This window comes from Neovison vison, chromosome 4, assembly GCF_020171115.1.
Source record: "Neovison vison isolate M4711 chromosome 4, ASM_NN_V1, whole genome shotgun sequence".
Classification (NCBI taxonomy): Eukaryota; Metazoa; Chordata; class Mammalia; order Carnivora; family Mustelidae; genus Neogale; species Neogale vison.
The window spans coordinates 225,919,987-225,936,904 of NC_058094.1; the positions used below are offsets into that span (position 1 = coordinate 225,919,987).

The 16,918-nt window shown below is 46.6% G+C and overlaps 1 protein-coding gene across 1 annotated transcript in view; it reads right to left on the reverse strand.

Moving 5' to 3' along the window:
- Window positions 1-16,918, reverse strand: part of RHEB (Ras homolog, mTORC1 binding) — a 43,538-nt gene that overhangs the window by 4,078 nt on the left and 22,542 nt on the right. Inside the window, exons 2-7 of the mRNA XM_044246877.1 lie at window positions 16,071-16,142; window positions 10,062-10,129; window positions 3,221-3,303; window positions 2,485-2,541; window positions 2,322-2,369; window positions 1,489-1,570 (exon numbers count right to left, since the gene is read on the reverse strand). Of these exons, the coding sequence (XP_044102812.1) occupies window positions 1,489-1,570; window positions 2,322-2,369; window positions 2,485-2,541; window positions 3,221-3,303; window positions 10,062-10,129; window positions 16,071-16,142 (410 nt within the window). The remainder of the gene's footprint in view (window positions 1-1,488; window positions 1,571-2,321; window positions 2,370-2,484; window positions 2,542-3,220; window positions 3,304-10,061; window positions 10,130-16,070; window positions 16,143-16,918) is intronic.

The following is a 16,918-nucleotide window of genomic DNA, read 5'->3' on the forward strand; positions in this document are numbered from 1 at the left end:
GTGTAGAGGAGAGACGACCAAATTGAGGTTAGATTTAAACTTCAGTCCTAGTTCTTATGCCATCTAGAGTGATCGTAGAAGACTTCTTGACCTCTCTGGATCTTACGCTCACTTCCAAAATGAGACAGTGCAACTAAATGGTCTTAAGGACAGATCAGACACCCAATATATGTTTGATTTGATTCCTTTAGGAAGTGAAAGTCTCTCTTGGTATCTGAATTCTTACTGTCTGCACTCAGAAGCGGAGCAGAGTCACACGAATCCCTTGTTACCTGCACTTGGGAACCGATCACACAGATTTAATCTCCCTCAGTATCTGAACCCTGGGACAAAGGGATCTGACTGTCAAGGGGGTTCCTGGGTTGACCGTGCACCTACCAGACAGGTATGCCGATGGCATCCACTGTGTTGGACGTTAGGGAGAATACAAAGATAAATGACACGTCTCGGATTTCGGAATGAATTAAGGGGCATAAGGGGAAGGAACCCTGAGGGTCAGGGGACAAGTGGCAGAGGTGGGGAAATCAGGCAGCAGGGCCCTAGCGCGCCAGTCACGCTTCCAGGACAGCCTCGCACAGACACGGTCAGCAGCTACTCACTCTTACTTGAGGGTCAAACCAGAGAACAAGTTTAAAAGACTTTGAACAGTGCAAAGCACTGTCTGGATGTAAGTGGTGAATTCGAGAAAGGACAGCTGCGGTCCGAGGACAGACAGCACAGGGGAAGGGGACAGCACGGGGCAAGTGCCTGCGTGGGGAAGGTGGCGGGCGCGCTGTCGAGCCGAGGACAGGGAAGGACGGGGACCAGCAAGAGGAACGGGGAGAGCCCATCCCGCCCCGCCCTCCGTCCCACTGAGGGCTCAGAGTCTGTTTTCTAGACAACGGGCAACCCAGTGACAGGTCTTCCGGCAGAGGGTGACACGGTCTGACGCGCGGCCCGAGGAAGTCCGTGACTGTGGAGAAACACTGGAGGGAAAAGGGAGGCAGGAGGCGGGCCGGGGCTACGGCGAGGCCTTGGGAGGAGACGCAAGCAGAGGCTGCGGGGGCCTCCGCAGCTACACCGGCCGCCGCCCGAGGGCTTTTCGGGAACGTCTGCGGCCTCCCCGCGGACAGGGTCAGGGGGAGACGGTTCCGAACCGTTTCCGCGCGACCAACAATCCGTCCCCCGCACCCCCCGCTCCGGCCTACAGAGACGGGGGCTCGGGCGGGCCCCGCGTTACTGCCAAGGTGACTAAAGGTCATTCTCGTTTCTTCTCTGTTATTTCTGTACCGGCCTTTAACATAAAACAAAAAGAGTAACCGACATTCAGAGAGCGGGCTTCCCTTCCCTCTGAAGCGCTGTTTTCCCCACAGAGAGTCTGGGCCCGTCGCAAGCAGAATCCCGACAGCGACCAGAGGCCGCGGGGTGGCGGTGGCGGTGTCCGGCCGCCCCAGGGGACACAGGCCCGGGACTGCCGGCTGCGTTACAGAAGTTCTACAAAATCGGTACCTGGTTTTCTTTAGCAGAAGATTCCAAAAAAGCTGCGTTCCAAGACTCTGCTAACGCCTTCCCTTCTTCATAACTGATCACCCTAGAGGAACAGGAAAATTCGAATGAATGCGCTGTGCTCTTTATTCAGAAAACACCTGCATCACCAGCGAAGAACCGGGCTCCCCGCCGATCGGCCGGGTCCCCCGTATCGCGGAAGAACGCGCTCCGCTCGGCCTGACCATCCGCCGTGTGGGCCGCCGAGGAGGCCCGAGCCGGGGAACGGGACAGATGTGGCCTTACGGGGTCCCCCATGCGCCAGCAAGTCCTGGAGGTTCAGAGAACGTGACTTATGTTTTCCAGTACCCGGGATGCGGGCAGTTTTCACGGTGAGCTGCGCTGTGAGCGCCCGAGGACGGGGCAGCCGTCGGGGGTCCCGCGGCTCAACCCCGCTGCGCAGGCTGCGGGCGTCCGGCCTCCCCGTCCCCGGCAGGCTCCGTGGCCCTGTTCGCTGACCTGATCCTGACTGCAGGACTCGGAAACAATCTCTTGGATGAATGAAAGCTCCTGTGGTCTCCTTGGAGTCCACTTGGCACAAACTGGTGGAAGTACCCGAAGCTAATTTCCTACCACGTCTGCTTCCTCTTTTCTAGAGAAAACACTGGTCAGGATGGGTGAGGTTTGATACTGGTTTTGCTCCTGCTTGGGTGCACTCACTGCCTTATTTCTGAACCCTGACAGGCTACACCGAAGACTATTCTCACCATGAGAACAATAATTATGAAAGGTGCTTCAGTGCATACCTCATCTCAGACTTGCTTTTATAAATAAGTAATTATTCAGAAGTTACATACCTTTCCATATGGAGGTCTTTCTTATTCCCAACCAACATAATAGGTATTCTGGTAATGGGAGACAAAAAAGCCACAGGAAACTAGTCAGTGCCAGATCTTACTGTTCAGAAGACAGAACTCTAATGAGTGCATCTCACAAAAGAGAGAAACTATTGTTACTTACTGCACTTTCCCCACCATATCCAACAATTTGCCATGAATAACTTTAATCACTTCAAAACTGTAAAAACAGAAGCATGAAATCAGACATCCATTTTAGTGTTGGTGTTTAAAAATATTATATAAGGTTGATTGTGGAAAAATACATACTGTCATCGACTCACCATTTTAATATACAATAACCCGAACACAAGGAATTCCTTCTTTCCTACAAACCTTTTTTCACGTGTGCATGTATTTGACACTGAGTAACCCTTACTGAGAATATGCAACATGAAATAGCTGAGCTATTTAAATGGCAAAGTCTAACACGTAGCTAACAAATCACATAAACACAAATTTTAATCTCTGAATGACATCTGTGGGATGTTCTTCAGCTAGAGGCCCTAGCAGTCAGCCCGGCTTCCACATTAATATGGTGAAAACACACAAAAACTAAATCAATTTATGTAGTAGTTCCAATTTCCATTAGCAGAAGCCCTCAGATCATGTAAAATCACTATTTATCTAGGCAGCTGGAGGGAAGACATACGGAGTTTTTATTCTATCAGTGTTAAGAGAACATCTACTGGGATTTTTTTCCCCCCCTAACAACCTGTTTGCTTCACAAGACAATCACTGAAAAACATTTAGCCTGGCAAGTCTGATTGTTACTATAACTGATTCCATCACGATCCTTTAAAACGATGAATGCCATCGAGCCAGAGCGAACAAACGGAAGCAGCAGGAGGGAATCCTACCTTTTGATTGATGTCACAGAATACACAAGAATATAGCCATTAATATCTATGGAGTACGTCTGAGGAAAAATGGAGTATTCATCCTATGGGAGAAAAAATAATTCCATGTGAGTAGAGGTCTTCATGTAGCATAACAAGCAATCTGTACCCAGAGTTTCTTGCACATGACCTGGCCAAAGAAATCGAAGGAAACAAAAAGTGGATTAAAATGTTCTTCTAGAGGGGTGCCTGGATGGCTCAGTGGGTTAAGCCACTGCCTTTGGCTCAGGTCATGATCTCAGGGTCCTGGGATCGAGCCCCGCATCGGGCTCTCTGCTCAGCAGGAAGCCTACTTCCCTTTCTCTCTCTCCCTGCTTCTCTGCCTACTTGTGATCTCTCTCTCTCTCTGTTGAATAAATAAATAAAATCTTAAAAAAAGTAAAAATAAAATATTCTTCTAGAAAAACAGCCTATGCACTCAGGACTTATTTAAGACCGGTTTGGGGCTGATAACTGCTTTATGCCAACATTCGAAAAGCGACTCTGGCTATTCTAGGACTTTAGGGGAGAAGGCTAATAACTTTTGCAATTCCTGGGGAAAGAAGATGGAAGGAATGACAAGACAACAGGTCCCATGATCTTACAGGAGGCGAAAGCACTAACAGTTCTTTTATGGAGAAAAAGGCCAGAACCTTAGATCTCATGGGAAATTCATGAGTGCTTCTGGTTTATTCCATCAATCTGTACTTTCCTATCTAAAACTGTTATGTCCTCACTAAACCTATTCTCTGTGTGTGAGTCACAATGGCCTGAGTGCCAGTTTGTTGGTCATTAGTGGGCTGTCCCCAACACCTGAAAGGGAAAGGAGAGAGGAGAAAATCAAAATGCCAGACCCACTGTACCCAGACTTTTGAGGATCAAATGAGTTATTTATTGAGCAAGTTTAGGAATTAAAAACAAAGGTATACATTATGTAACCATGTATCAGTACCCAGTTTCCATAAAGCAGTTTAGGAAACTTAAAACTCGGCTTTAGAATATTAAAGCGTACCGAGAGTCTAGTAATGTCACTGCAGTTTGCCTTAGTACACGCCACTGGCTGGTATAAAATATTTTATTCTCTGTTGAAATACAATTATCAACATGCCACGTATTCCCCAAGCACTATTATAGAAAATCAGGTCAAACCATGATATCAAGTAACTGTCTCTGTTAACTTTGCAATTCTACAGTATGGTTACAACGAATGTTCATGATGGCTCTGAATTACTGCCCCAAATCCTTACTATTTACCATTGTAATAAAGTATCTTTAAAAAATAAAAACCAAAGGAAAACTGAGTTTTATTCTCAGTTCTTTGATATCATCGATCTTTCGTCAGAAGACAGCACTTCTACATCTCAGGGCTTACCACATACGCAAAACAAAACCTTTGTTTTCATTGTCAGTTTCATATTAGTTTCATTAAATGGAGTTCATTTTAGTGTTAAATTTTGAAAATGCATTTTTGTGAATGGAATGACAGGTCTTTCCACCCGGATTAAAAACAAAATTCCAAATCATTTTAGTCACCAGCTGAGCTAGAGTAGTACATCCAGAGTTCAAATCACCTTTTCCCTGAAGAGAAGATGTGGAAATAAAGAAATTAGTCATACTTCAGAGGCGTGGTACAAACAACCGTCAGTTAGAAAGTATCACAGGGAAAAGCACCTCCAGCTGTAACAGCAACCAAAAAGGACAAAATTCCTAGGAATAAACTTAAGAATTAAGTGTACAATCCATCTGAAGAAAATCATAAAATAACCCAACACATGAAAAATGTGCGTAAATGGAAGAGTGTGCCATGGTCCTCAGCAAGAATACGTAGGTCATCAAGGTATCCATTGCTCGATCCTAAATTAACATATAAGTGTAACTGAACCCTGATAAAAAAGTGTATTTTTTGGAGAAACAGCAATTGTAGAAGGAGCTGGATGAAACCACAAAGCTACTTATTTAACTAAAATGAGCACTTACTAGTTCGTAAGTAAAGCAGACTGAATAACCTATGAAGACCTAGACAGACAGGAATTAGGTAAATGCTAGTACCGGCAGTTAAGCTCAGTGAGGGTAAGAGGTAACACTCACCGAAACTGTGCGGAAACAAAAGCATCTGGGGGGTAAATGAGCGGCTAAGCTGATCTCTGACTCACACCTGAGCAAAAATATATTCTAGAGGATTTAAAGATTAAAAACAGAAACCATACGCCTAGTCAATGGGAGAATTTTTAAGAACAGTATCAGTTGATGGGGAACCCGGGTGGCTCAGTTCGTTAAGCGTCTGCCGGCTCAGGTCCTGGGATCGAGCCCTGCATCGGGCTCCCTGCTCAGCAGGGAGTCTGCCTCTCTCTCTCCTTCTCCCCACTCATTAGTTCTCTTTCTCTCTCAGAAAAAAATGAACAGCATCAGTTGAAAAGAGATTAATAAATTCGACTATATGAAAACGAGAAAGTTCTTCACGACTAAAAACCTTTCAAACAAAACCATAGACTGAAAACAAACCAAAACCTTACAGCTCACATCACATAAAATGCTATTTTCTGCATGGTATCAAGGGGTCTTCCAACCAGTAAGCAAAGACAGTCCGCCCCAGGGAAAAGGGGCAGATTCTGCATGGTATCAAGGGGTCTTCCAACCAGTAAGCAAAGACAGTCCGCCCCAGGGAAAAGGGGCAGAGCACACGGACAGGGTAACTCCCAGAGAAGGAAACACAAATGCCCTCAAACAGGAACACATGCTCAAGTGCCTTCATAAGGAGAAAGACACTTAGTAACCAGGATACTCTCTTTCACCCAGTGGACTGGCACGTAACAAGAGATCTGCTGATACGCTGTGCCCACGGGCGCGCAGATGAGCGAGTGAGAACAGAACGGCCGGTGGAGGACGCAGCCGTCCTGCCACCGGAACGTGCTCCTGCACGCAGGCGCGCACCGTCGAAATCGACATGAGACACTGATCGCTGCTGTCACTGGTGCTGGCAGCAGGACTGGAAACCACCTGCGTGTTGATCCATCGTCAAAGTACGTTCTAGCCGAACGACAGCATATTACGTAGTCACGGGGAGGCAAACCGGGGGTGTACGTAAGACTGCAGAATCACCTCTGAGGTGGAGATACGGGGATCCATGACTTCTCAGGTGAAAAAAAACACACCAATTCTATTTGTATCTTCACATAGAGAACACCTAGGAAGCACATCCTAGAAATGGTGATGGGGCTGGTCTTAGAGGGGTGGAGCTAATGCCACCAGAGTAGGAAAGACTGAAGCTTTACTATTTACCATTTTGTGCTATTTTATTTCTGTAGCATGTGCATTTAGTACTATTTTTAAAAAACTGTACTTAATACCCTTTTTTTTTAAAAGGGGGATCTGACATTATAAACACGACTCCCACTGAGTCACTTGTCACTGAGTCTACTTAAATTAGGTCCAAACAAAATCTCTCATGCAAACTAAAAATAATCGACTTGTATTTAACTATGTTCATCACCATCCCTTGCCGGGCAATGAAACCAGCTACGATATAAACTAATAGGTAAACAGGACTTGCTGTTATATGCTGCTACAGTTTTACCCCTAAAACGCGTACACCAGTGACCGAATGCACTAGATGGCGGTGACAGGATCTGTCCTTTCTTCATCATCTCCCCCTGCCACTGGTGGCCTCAGCCCCAGCCCACAGGAATCCAATTTTAAAAACAGCTCTCGGAGCAGCTGGAAATGTGACATCTCATCCAGCTGCTCCTTCTACGTGGTTCTACGGAACCACACGGCACAAGGTAATGCGCATGTCGTGTAAGGACAGATCACAAACACGAACACAACCTTCCATTCCACAGTCTCCCAGATGGATATGGCCTCAAAGAATACTACTAGCTGCAAGGAGAACAAATTAGTCAAGGCGGCTAAATCTGGAAATATTCTGTGCACAAATTCTCTAACTATTCTTATCTGGCAGTAAGAGAAGCCAGAGGAGCAAGCCAGGCAGAGCTAGTCACTGACCTTGCCGTCCCTCACACTACACACTCACTCCCAGATCCCTGCTTCTTTGTGGGTGCGGGGGGCATCCTTTGTGACTCTATCATTAAAGCAGTTAAAGGCACGTGATGCTCCAGCGTACATTTAGGCTTTAGAACCCTAGAGGAACACATCTTCTGTTTTGATAAGGAGGCAACACAAAGGAATTTTCTCTCCAGAAAAGTGTTTTTTTGCTTTTTTAAAGATTTTTATTTATTTGACAGAGAGAGCGCAAGCCTAAGTAGAGAGAGCAGCAGGCAGAGGGCAGAGCGAGAGGCAGAGTCCCCAATGAGCAAGGAGCCTGATGCGGGACTCGATCCCAAGACCCTGGGATCACAACCTGAGTTGAAACAGACGCTTAACTGATTAAGCCCCCCAGGCGTCCCCGGAAAACCGTTTTTCAAGGATGGCTCTACTCCAAGTATAAGCGACACGTGCACTGTTCCAGTCAGTGTCTTGTTAATATCAACATCAACTTGCCATGCTAGGCCCTGCTCTGGTCTTAGGGGCATCAAAGATCTACAGATAAGGACCAAACCCCGTGAAGCTCCGCATCCACTCTAAACCGAGCGCCAGTCCTACGAAGGCAGGCACTACGTTACCAGTTTACAGATGAATCTGAGACACAGAGAGCTTAGTAACTTTCCGAAGGTCACCTGGTTAGTAAAAAAGTCAGGATTTAAGCCCCAGCAGCGTGACTGCAGAACCCGTGTTCCCACAACTCTGAAATGCCCGTCCTGCTTCTGGCCTCCGACAAAATGTATTTCTTTTTTAAGATTTTATTTATTTATTTATTTCACAGGCAGGGATCACAAGTAGGCAGAGAGGCAGGCAGAGAGAGGAGGAAGCAGGCTCTCCGCTGAGCAGAGAGCCCGACAGGGGACTTGATCCCAGAACCCTGGGATCATGACCTGAGCCAAAGGCAGAGGCTTTAACCCACTGAGCCACCCAGGCGCCCCGACAAAATGTATTTCTACAGTAGCATCACATGAAGGTGATTTGCCAATTTACATCCTCATCCCCACTTTCCAGAAGCTTAATGAAAATTCAAAATGAAGATATAAAAAGCAAACACAAATCTTGATGTCAGAGGCCCACTATGAATGACGTGGCCGTGTTTCTTCGCCCAGGACACCATCAGTTAACACCCACTGTCCTATTACCAGGCTCCCTTCACTCTTAGAAGTGTTTTAGGCAACCAATTACACAGTCACCTTAACCATGAAAGATACAAATTCTGAGACTCCAATATAATGTCTTATCCCAGAAGCTTTTCTACAGTAACTTCTAAAATAAGCTGTGTCCTCCACATCCTCACTCCCCGATGGAGACTTCTATTGCTCCCCCTGTTCCTTCCAGCTCCAGACCCCCTTTCTGTCACTGGACAGGTACCCTGCAGAGTAACAGCCTGGGACAGCTCAGGTCTAAGACAGCCATCATGAGGCCTGACCTCGAAGGTCCATTACACCCACCACCAGGGGGCCTTTGTATGGGAATGAAGGGGATCCGTGGCAGATCTCTGTGATACCCTCAGCCCATCTATTTTCTTTGAAGCCTCCGGAACTGAAACTCCAGGGTTTCTTCTGGGCTCATACCACTCCATATGGCTATGTTCTTGCTTCACTAGGGGGCTACGCTTGGCTTCTATGTTCACTTGGGAACATCAAGCAGAGGGCGTCCGTTCTAAACCAAGACAGGCCACACCACTCCATGTCTACCTCACTCTCCCCAGGCTCCAGAAGAAAAGCCTCCATCTGACACGGCAGAGCAGATTACACTACACAGCCCCTCCTGCTAGTCTGATCCTTTGTCAACTTGAAGATGCAAGGAAGGACTCAGAGACCAACACCCCCACACTCTAGCAACTGTGTACATGTTCTGTCCAACAGAGGTTTCTAGTAAAGGCTGGACTGAGGGCAGGGGCGGGGGGGGGGGAGTTCAGCTGTCAGGGTTAAGGGTTTCTCTGTACTCTTCAAGTTCTCTGAACTTTCACCCGCTGCTTCTAGTGAATTCCCCTAGTCTTCCATTCTTCAAATCCCTACTACATTAACCTGTGAATACGGTGTTGGTTTTTTTTTTTTTTGGGGGGGGGGGAGTTACTTAATCTTTGGCAATCACCTACTGTCTACAAATCAAATCAACACTCCCTAATCTAGTAATCACGTGACCCATCTACCAACCAGCTCCTTTCTGCCCTATACTTTTCTCTTGTCTTTCCCCCAAAAGACGTACTTTTGTCTTTTTATTTATTTGACAGAGTGAGATAGTGAGAGAGTGAGAGAGAGAGAGAAAGAAAGAGAGCGCACAAGTATGGAAGCCCAAGCAGGGGGAGCAGCAGAGGGAGAGGGAGAAGCAGGATCCCCGCTGAGCAGGGAGCCTGAAGCGGGGATTGATCCCACTGGATCCCACCAGAATCATGACCAGATGGTTAACCCATGAGCCACCCAGGCGCCCCTAAATGTATTTTTGTCTTGATGTAGAATACATATTAGAAAGGAAGAAAAAGCTCTAATAGGATTCTGATACAGAATGCAAGTTTAGAAAATGGAAATACACCATCCGACGTTAAATGCAGACCTTCCCAATGCTATGAGTGTATTTCACACAAGTCTAAAGTAGAAGAGCAAGTGAATAATTTGGAAAAACCACCATAACGTGTTAGAGGAGAGAGCCTGTAAAGGTTCAGTCAAACATATGCCACGAGGGGTTTCCTTGACATTGCTGCTGTGTTGAAGCGTTGATGGCAGGGCAAGGACTGCCAGAGAGAAGGACGGCAAGGAGATTCGGAGGCACTGGAGACACTTACCTGCCCAGCTGTGTCAACCAGTTGAAGATGATATTCTTGTCCATTGACTGTAATCAATTTTGTGAAAGCTACAGGAGGAGAAAAGGAATGAAATATTAGTTTAAGTTGATTTTAGATCACCTAAAGCTTGAATACTGACGACCAACTATGCAGAGTCCCTATTAAGTTCACAAAGAGATCCCGTAAAACACAATGGAACAGATCGGCCCGAGTTTACAGATTCCTCCCCACTTCCATTATTTAACTAAGAATACTGGCTGACTGATGAAAATCAAGGTTCAGTACGCTTTCAACTTTTTTGAAGGAACTGCAATTAGGTGACAACTCGTCTCCTATAAGTCACCCGAGTGCACCATCTGTGGCTATGCCTTCCTCTTGTGAAAAAGTGAAACACAGGACATGAAGTCTGAGGTCCAGAATGGACCCCAAGCACAAAATTTTTCATTAATTTACAAGAAGTCTGGTGTCAGCGCACAAAGAGCTAATATTAACTGCAGTGTTAAGAACTTTTGGTACATTAAAACAATTAACAATTCTATTGACAGATAAAACAGCAACGGGACAGTTCTGTGCGAAGCCACCATTCCACTGAGCTTAAGGATCGAAGCAATTTTGTGACGACTTCTTTTCCTCACCAAGCAGGGAGAAAAAAAACCAGACTTAAATAACTTCCGGAAAAGTCAATTCAGAATTCTGAGGAGACAGACTTCAAAAAATGTAGACAAAAGAGGAAAGAACTATTAATAGTAACAGAATATTACAAAGTGTAACCATCTGGAACCCTGACAATGAACGGGAACGGATGTCTTCTGCATCGCCATTTGTCTCAGACACGTGAGTCCTCCAATCTCTGGCTGCCCACTCGACTCGACCAGAACTGGGCAGCAGAATCTACCCCTTGCACAGCTGGGAGCGGACCCACTGCTGCCCACGGTCTCCCACAGCCAAAAGGGAAAGCAGAAACAGACACAGAAATATTAGGAGAGAAAACCTGAAGTGATGAGGGGGATGGAGGGGAGATCTCATCTGAATGCTGAGTTGCACAGGGAGAGAACGGGAAGCTGATGCTGGCATCGTCACCTCCTACCCCAAGCAGAGGTACGGGAAGCAGGTGAGCAAAAACCCGGACCAGGCCACCCAAGGGGGCTGCCACACTTTTTCGCATTCTTGTGCCCCTGATGGGGATGACGACTTTAGGAATAATTAAATCAGATGAAAACCGAACCCAAGTATTTCAAGACAGGGAGTACCCAATATATTCTGTTTTCGTCAATTCTAAGAAAAAATTCTGTTGTACTTCCCCCCCCACACTGGAGCCTCCCTGAACTTGAGATGGATCGGCCGCGCTTTCCATCACTGTCCGCCAGGGGGCAGTCACGACATTCCCGTGCCAAAACCTGCCCCTGACACCTCAGTGAGGTAAGCCCAAAATGTGCATTTTAGTCTTGGTGAAAATTAGGGAAGCAACCGCAGTGAGCAACAGAACTAAGGAGCCGTGGTTACGAAGTAGGACGTATCTGCTGTGAAAACATCATTCATTCGCGCAAGAGCGATTTCTTGAGTACCTACCCGCCCCACCCACCCCGCCAGGAGCACGGCTCTGGGTGTTCTCGAAATGGCTGCGACTGACCTCAGTGAGCTTCCAGCCCCGGGACAGATGGTGGACCCAGACGCCGTCAGGCATCCTCCGTGCGAGAGGAGCACCCAGGCGGAGGTCGACCAGCAAGTGACCACGTGCAGCGAGGAAGAGCAGGGAGGTCGGCGCAGCAGAGGCTGAGAGAGTGTTGGTGACGGGGTTGGGGAGGAGGCAGAAGACCTTCCAGGAGATGGCAAGGACTGCAGGAGTTTTATTGTCACTGCATGGGAAAGCGAGGGCTCTGAGGAGGCGAGTAAACGGGTCTGATTCCTATTTTAAAGCGATCGCTCCAGCCCTGCTGTGGATGATGGAAAACGGGCCAGAGTGCGCAAGGCCCCTGGCGGGAGCCCGTAACACAGCGCCCATATAGACTCGGGATCTGGAGATGACCATGGTGGTCTGGATCGGTCTGGATCGGCGGGGCAGAGAGGAGAGGAGAGCCAGGGTGGAATTCTGGGTGTAGTTCAAAGGTAGAGCCCAGAAGGATCTGTGACTGGCTGGAAGCAGGGTGTGAAAACGGGAGAGGCGGGACAACTCCGAGGTTTTCGGCCTGAGCAAGGAGATGCCTGAATTGGTATTTACCAAGTCAGGAAAGCCTGTGGGAGGAGCACTGGGGATGGAGGAGGACGGGAACGAAGAAGCCTGAACCGAAGAGGAAGCGAGGGCAGCGAAATAAAGAAGAGTTCGGGGCAGGGGGTGCTGGGAGAGCCGGGCAGATCGCTGATGGCCAAGTGCAGGGAAAGCCCGAGCCTGATGTCAGAGCCACGGGCGCCCTGCGCTGCCAGGTCCGGAAGATGAAGATTCAGCCAAGGAGATGTGAGAAATACTGGCCATGAGCGCAGCGTAAAACAGGGAGGGCATGTAATTGTACATAAGACATAAGAAATAAAATTGTTAATCAATGTTTTAGTATATTCTTGCCCATAAAAAGGATGTAAATCCTCCAACGCACAGCAGTAAAATGAAATCGAGGTCCTTCCATCTGTCACGGAAAACTGCCTCTTCTTATTACTATAGAAAAAAAGGGACGTGTAATAAGAGATCTGTCAGTTCCATAAACCAGGAACCAATTCTTCTGTGCGCTCCAAGTCCAGCCTCTCGCAGCAGCGGAAAGCCGGCTTTCTCCTCGCCTCATTTTCCTCGAACCCGCTCACCCTCCTCCTCCCTTTTTCAATCACTAGAGAAATTAATCCAATTTCCAACCGAAAATCCTGCAATTGCCCTAAGCAGCCTAATAGCTACTTACTGGTAAAGCCTGCTAAAAATAAGCGAGGTAATAGATTTCTAGAATCTGGAATTCATAAAGTGAGATTTGTGTCACTAAAGTGTATCAGGACTCCTAATTCATATCCTACCAAGAAGCCCACCCACCATGCAATGCTTGGCAATGCCACAAAGCTCCTAATTAGAATTTTCCAATTTTCCGAGAAGGCTTATTAGTGCATCAACAGTACCACCTTTGAGATGGCAGAAGCTGTAAATTGCTATTTGTCCTTAATTTATAAACTACTGCTACTAAATTTCACCACAGCAATTTGGTTTGTACTCAGTTGTCAGACTAATGACACTTAATATCGCACCGGCGTTTGCTGTATTTTTGGTATAAAAATTTCCCCAAACTAGAAAATTCGTGGTTTTACGGATGTTATTCTCCTGTATCCCATTCTCAAAGACGACACAGTTCCAGAAGTTTTGTTTTCGTGGTGATGCGTTCAGAGCTGTGTCCCCACTCCATGTCTGCTATGAACCATTTACTCTTAAGTTATAATGTTAAGTGTAAAATAATGACCAGATTATTTCCAGATTTACAGTGCATGCAGCTTTTTAAAACCTTAAAACCGTCCAGTCATTTGTTAGCAACAGGCTTACCAGAACCGTTCCATTTCTCATTCCCTGTAATCGCTGAACAGTGTTTTTGACCCAACAGCGGAGGAGAGAGCGGAGGGTTTCTGCCTGGGTTACATGGTCAGAAGCACGGTAAACAGAAACGGGCCTGCATACGCCTCATGAACTTTTAAGCGATTCATACACTCTGATATTCATTGTTGCTCCTGCCTAAAGAATTTAATAAATATTCTTTTTTTTTAAATTTTTTATTTTTTATAAACATATATTTTTATCCCCAGGGGTACAGGTCTGTGAATCGCCAGGTTTACACACTTCACAGCACTCACCAAAGCACACACCCTCCCCAATGTCCATAACCCCACCCCCCTTCTCCCAACCCCCTTCCCCCTTTAATAAATATTCTTAATCCATTTTTGAGCTGAAAAAGTCTTTGTTACTGAACACCAAGTATTGCGTAGAAAACATTAAACACACAATTAAAGATGATGTTGACAGGGGCAACTGCGTGGCTCAGTGGGTTAAGCTTCTGCCTTCGGCTCAGGTCACGATCCCAGGGTCCTGGGATGGAGCCCCACATCGGGCTCTCTGCTCAGCAGGGAGCCTGCTTCCCCCACCCTCTGTCTGCCTCTCTGCCTACTTGTGATCTCTGTTAAAAAAAAAAAAAAAAAAAAAGATGGTGTTGACAGCCTTCCAAGTAGGGTCACCTCATTCAATTTCTAAGATAATATCAAAGTTGAGCAAGCCGATGCTCACTGGAGCCATTAGTTACATACAAAGGAAATCTCTACACAGCACCATGACTCTCCCTCCACCTCGACACCTCGACCCAAAGTAGCACAAGGACACACAATTACAACAACCACGTGTGTAAGCAGGGCTTACCAAGAAAGCTGTGTTCTATTATTGTATGAACCAAAGGACCAAACGAGCCTTACCCCTTTTAGGGGACGCAATTCCGAATAGTTACATACAGCAAAGCTTAAGGCCATGACTGCAATTTTCTTGTGTTCTCTCGCAACGGAGGTAACCAAACGGGTTCAGGCAGTGCTCCAATCAGCCCGCGCCTCCGCCGGCACACGTACTCTTCTCCAGGGGACGGGCCTCCGCGAATCAACACCGGATTGTATGGCGCCCGGCCTCCTCCTCTCCGGATTCCGCAGAGCTCACTTTCAAACCCCGCTCTCCCCCGAGTCGGGTCAGCAACTGCCGTGTGTCCTTCCTTGCCACCAGCGCACCGGGACACGGCAGGAGAGCTGCAATTCTCAAGTCAGAGGCGGGCAAACGCTTCCCGTAAAGGCCAAAAAGCCTGTGTCGCAAGTATTCAACAACTCTGCTGTTGCGGAGCGAAAGGAGCCACAGGCACGGTGAATGAACTCGCGGCTGTGTTCCAATAAGGCTTTACTTACGGATGCAGAAATGTGAACTTCATGTCACTTTCACAGGTCACAGATACTCTTCTTTTGACTTTTTCAATTATTCAAAAAAAAATATAAAAACCATTCTTTGCGCGTGCGCTGCGCAGAAAGGCAGTGTGTTTTTCTGGCCTACAGGCCGTAGTTGCTCAACACCCTGTTGTGAGCTTCTTTTGAAGTCTCTCTTGCAAGCTCTGGGCAGGCGAGGTCCACAAATCTAGCTGTTGAAGTTTATGAAACCGACTGTTAAGCTGCTTCGTGTCTAATACGTGCATCAGGTTTTGGAAGAATCCCGTGTTCAAATGTGTCATGTTCCTGGTTTTGGACAAATCCTGGGTTAAGTCGAGGCATCAAGAATCTGAGACGACTGGGTTTTATGATCACCTGAAATAAGACCAGCTTCCAACAAACCAGGTTCTTGGATGAAATGCTTAATGATCCTAGAATCAAGACTCTCACAGTCCTAGGATCCTTTGGCAAGATTTCAGAACCACGGATTGGAAGTGGACAAGGTAAAGGCTGTGGCTGGTCCTGTTCTCTGGTGCTTTTCTTCTGCACAGGGCCTGAAATGCCAACAGACTTCGGAGCCATCTCTGTTTCATGCTGCAACTGCTCTCTCCATCCCAGAAGAGCTCACTTCTCCACAGCCTTCTTTTAAGTCATCAGGACTCGAAGGGGTTAGGGGTGCGGGGGTGGGGGAAGGGCTCACGATTCCCTAAGAGTAAGGTACAAAGGATCTGGAGTTTTTTCATCCTTTCTTTTCAAGCTTGGAATCCTTAAAAAGAGCTACTGTTGAGAAGGAGGGGAGAAAAAAAGATTGTGCTCTCTATTCTTGTTTTCCTGAAGCAGGAGTCTGGGATACGAGGTTCACTGTAGGACTGGATTCCTACGGAGCTGAGTAACAATTTCTAGATGGCGGGATCCGGACAGTGAATAAAAACCCATTTAGTGTGAAGTGGATCAAACTTTTGGAAGCTTTTTTGGACCCCAGTTGGAGATCTGTAAGGTTTACCCCAGTAAGCCCTGCCATCGAAGCCTCCAGGAACACACAATGGCTGTTTGTGTGAAGAATGCGGGCTTCTCAGTTTATAAACCCTTCAAAACAATACTTACTGTTTTCTATGGTTGGGTCGTAGGAGTCAACAAACTGGCCTTCAACAAACTGAATCGTCAATGAGGATTTCCCTGTAAGAGAGAGCAAAAGCTCAGTATGTATCGGCATAAAAACGGAACAAAAAATTTAATGCTACAATTTTACCAACCCCCCCACCTCTAACAAGATGAGGAGATGGAGAGTACTGGGATCGGAACACACTCCTTTAATTAACTTCTGGGCAATTTTAAAAAGGAAATAAATTTCATGAATTTGCTTTATATGAGAGGAATTTAAGAAATTAAGCTACTACGAATTAAATGCTTTTGTCCCACTGACAAATATTACTGACCAACAAGCGCATCGTATATTCTGTTAAAAGGAAACACAATCCAAATTGGGGCTAAGTGAAGCTAATTTGCTCTGGCATCCCTGAAATGTGGATATCAATTCTAATACAGAAAATAGTAAAACGGGTTTTCTTTGGGCTCTTTCATATATGGCTGTTAGAAATGTAACCAGGTACAGCTTTTTAAGGGGGGAACCTGAGAATATGGAACACCAGTCTTTATTTAAAAAAATCCTTGAAGGCAGAGACCCTGTCTCAAAATTCAGTATCAAAGGCCTCGTGACGTCTGGCACAAAGACGACAATTAAGAAATGTTGTGGACTTCACAAAATCACTGCTCATCATTGAGCCCGTGTGCTAAGAAACCAGGAGCTGGAGCCCTAAGTTCTCACCTCTCTGTTCCCTGATTTTCCTACTCAAGGACGGTAGGGACTAGGGCACTCCATACAGACAGCGCAAGAACAGTCTGAGAAATGACGGAAGTGGTCCTCCCATATCTCACCCCGGTCCCTTTCTTTT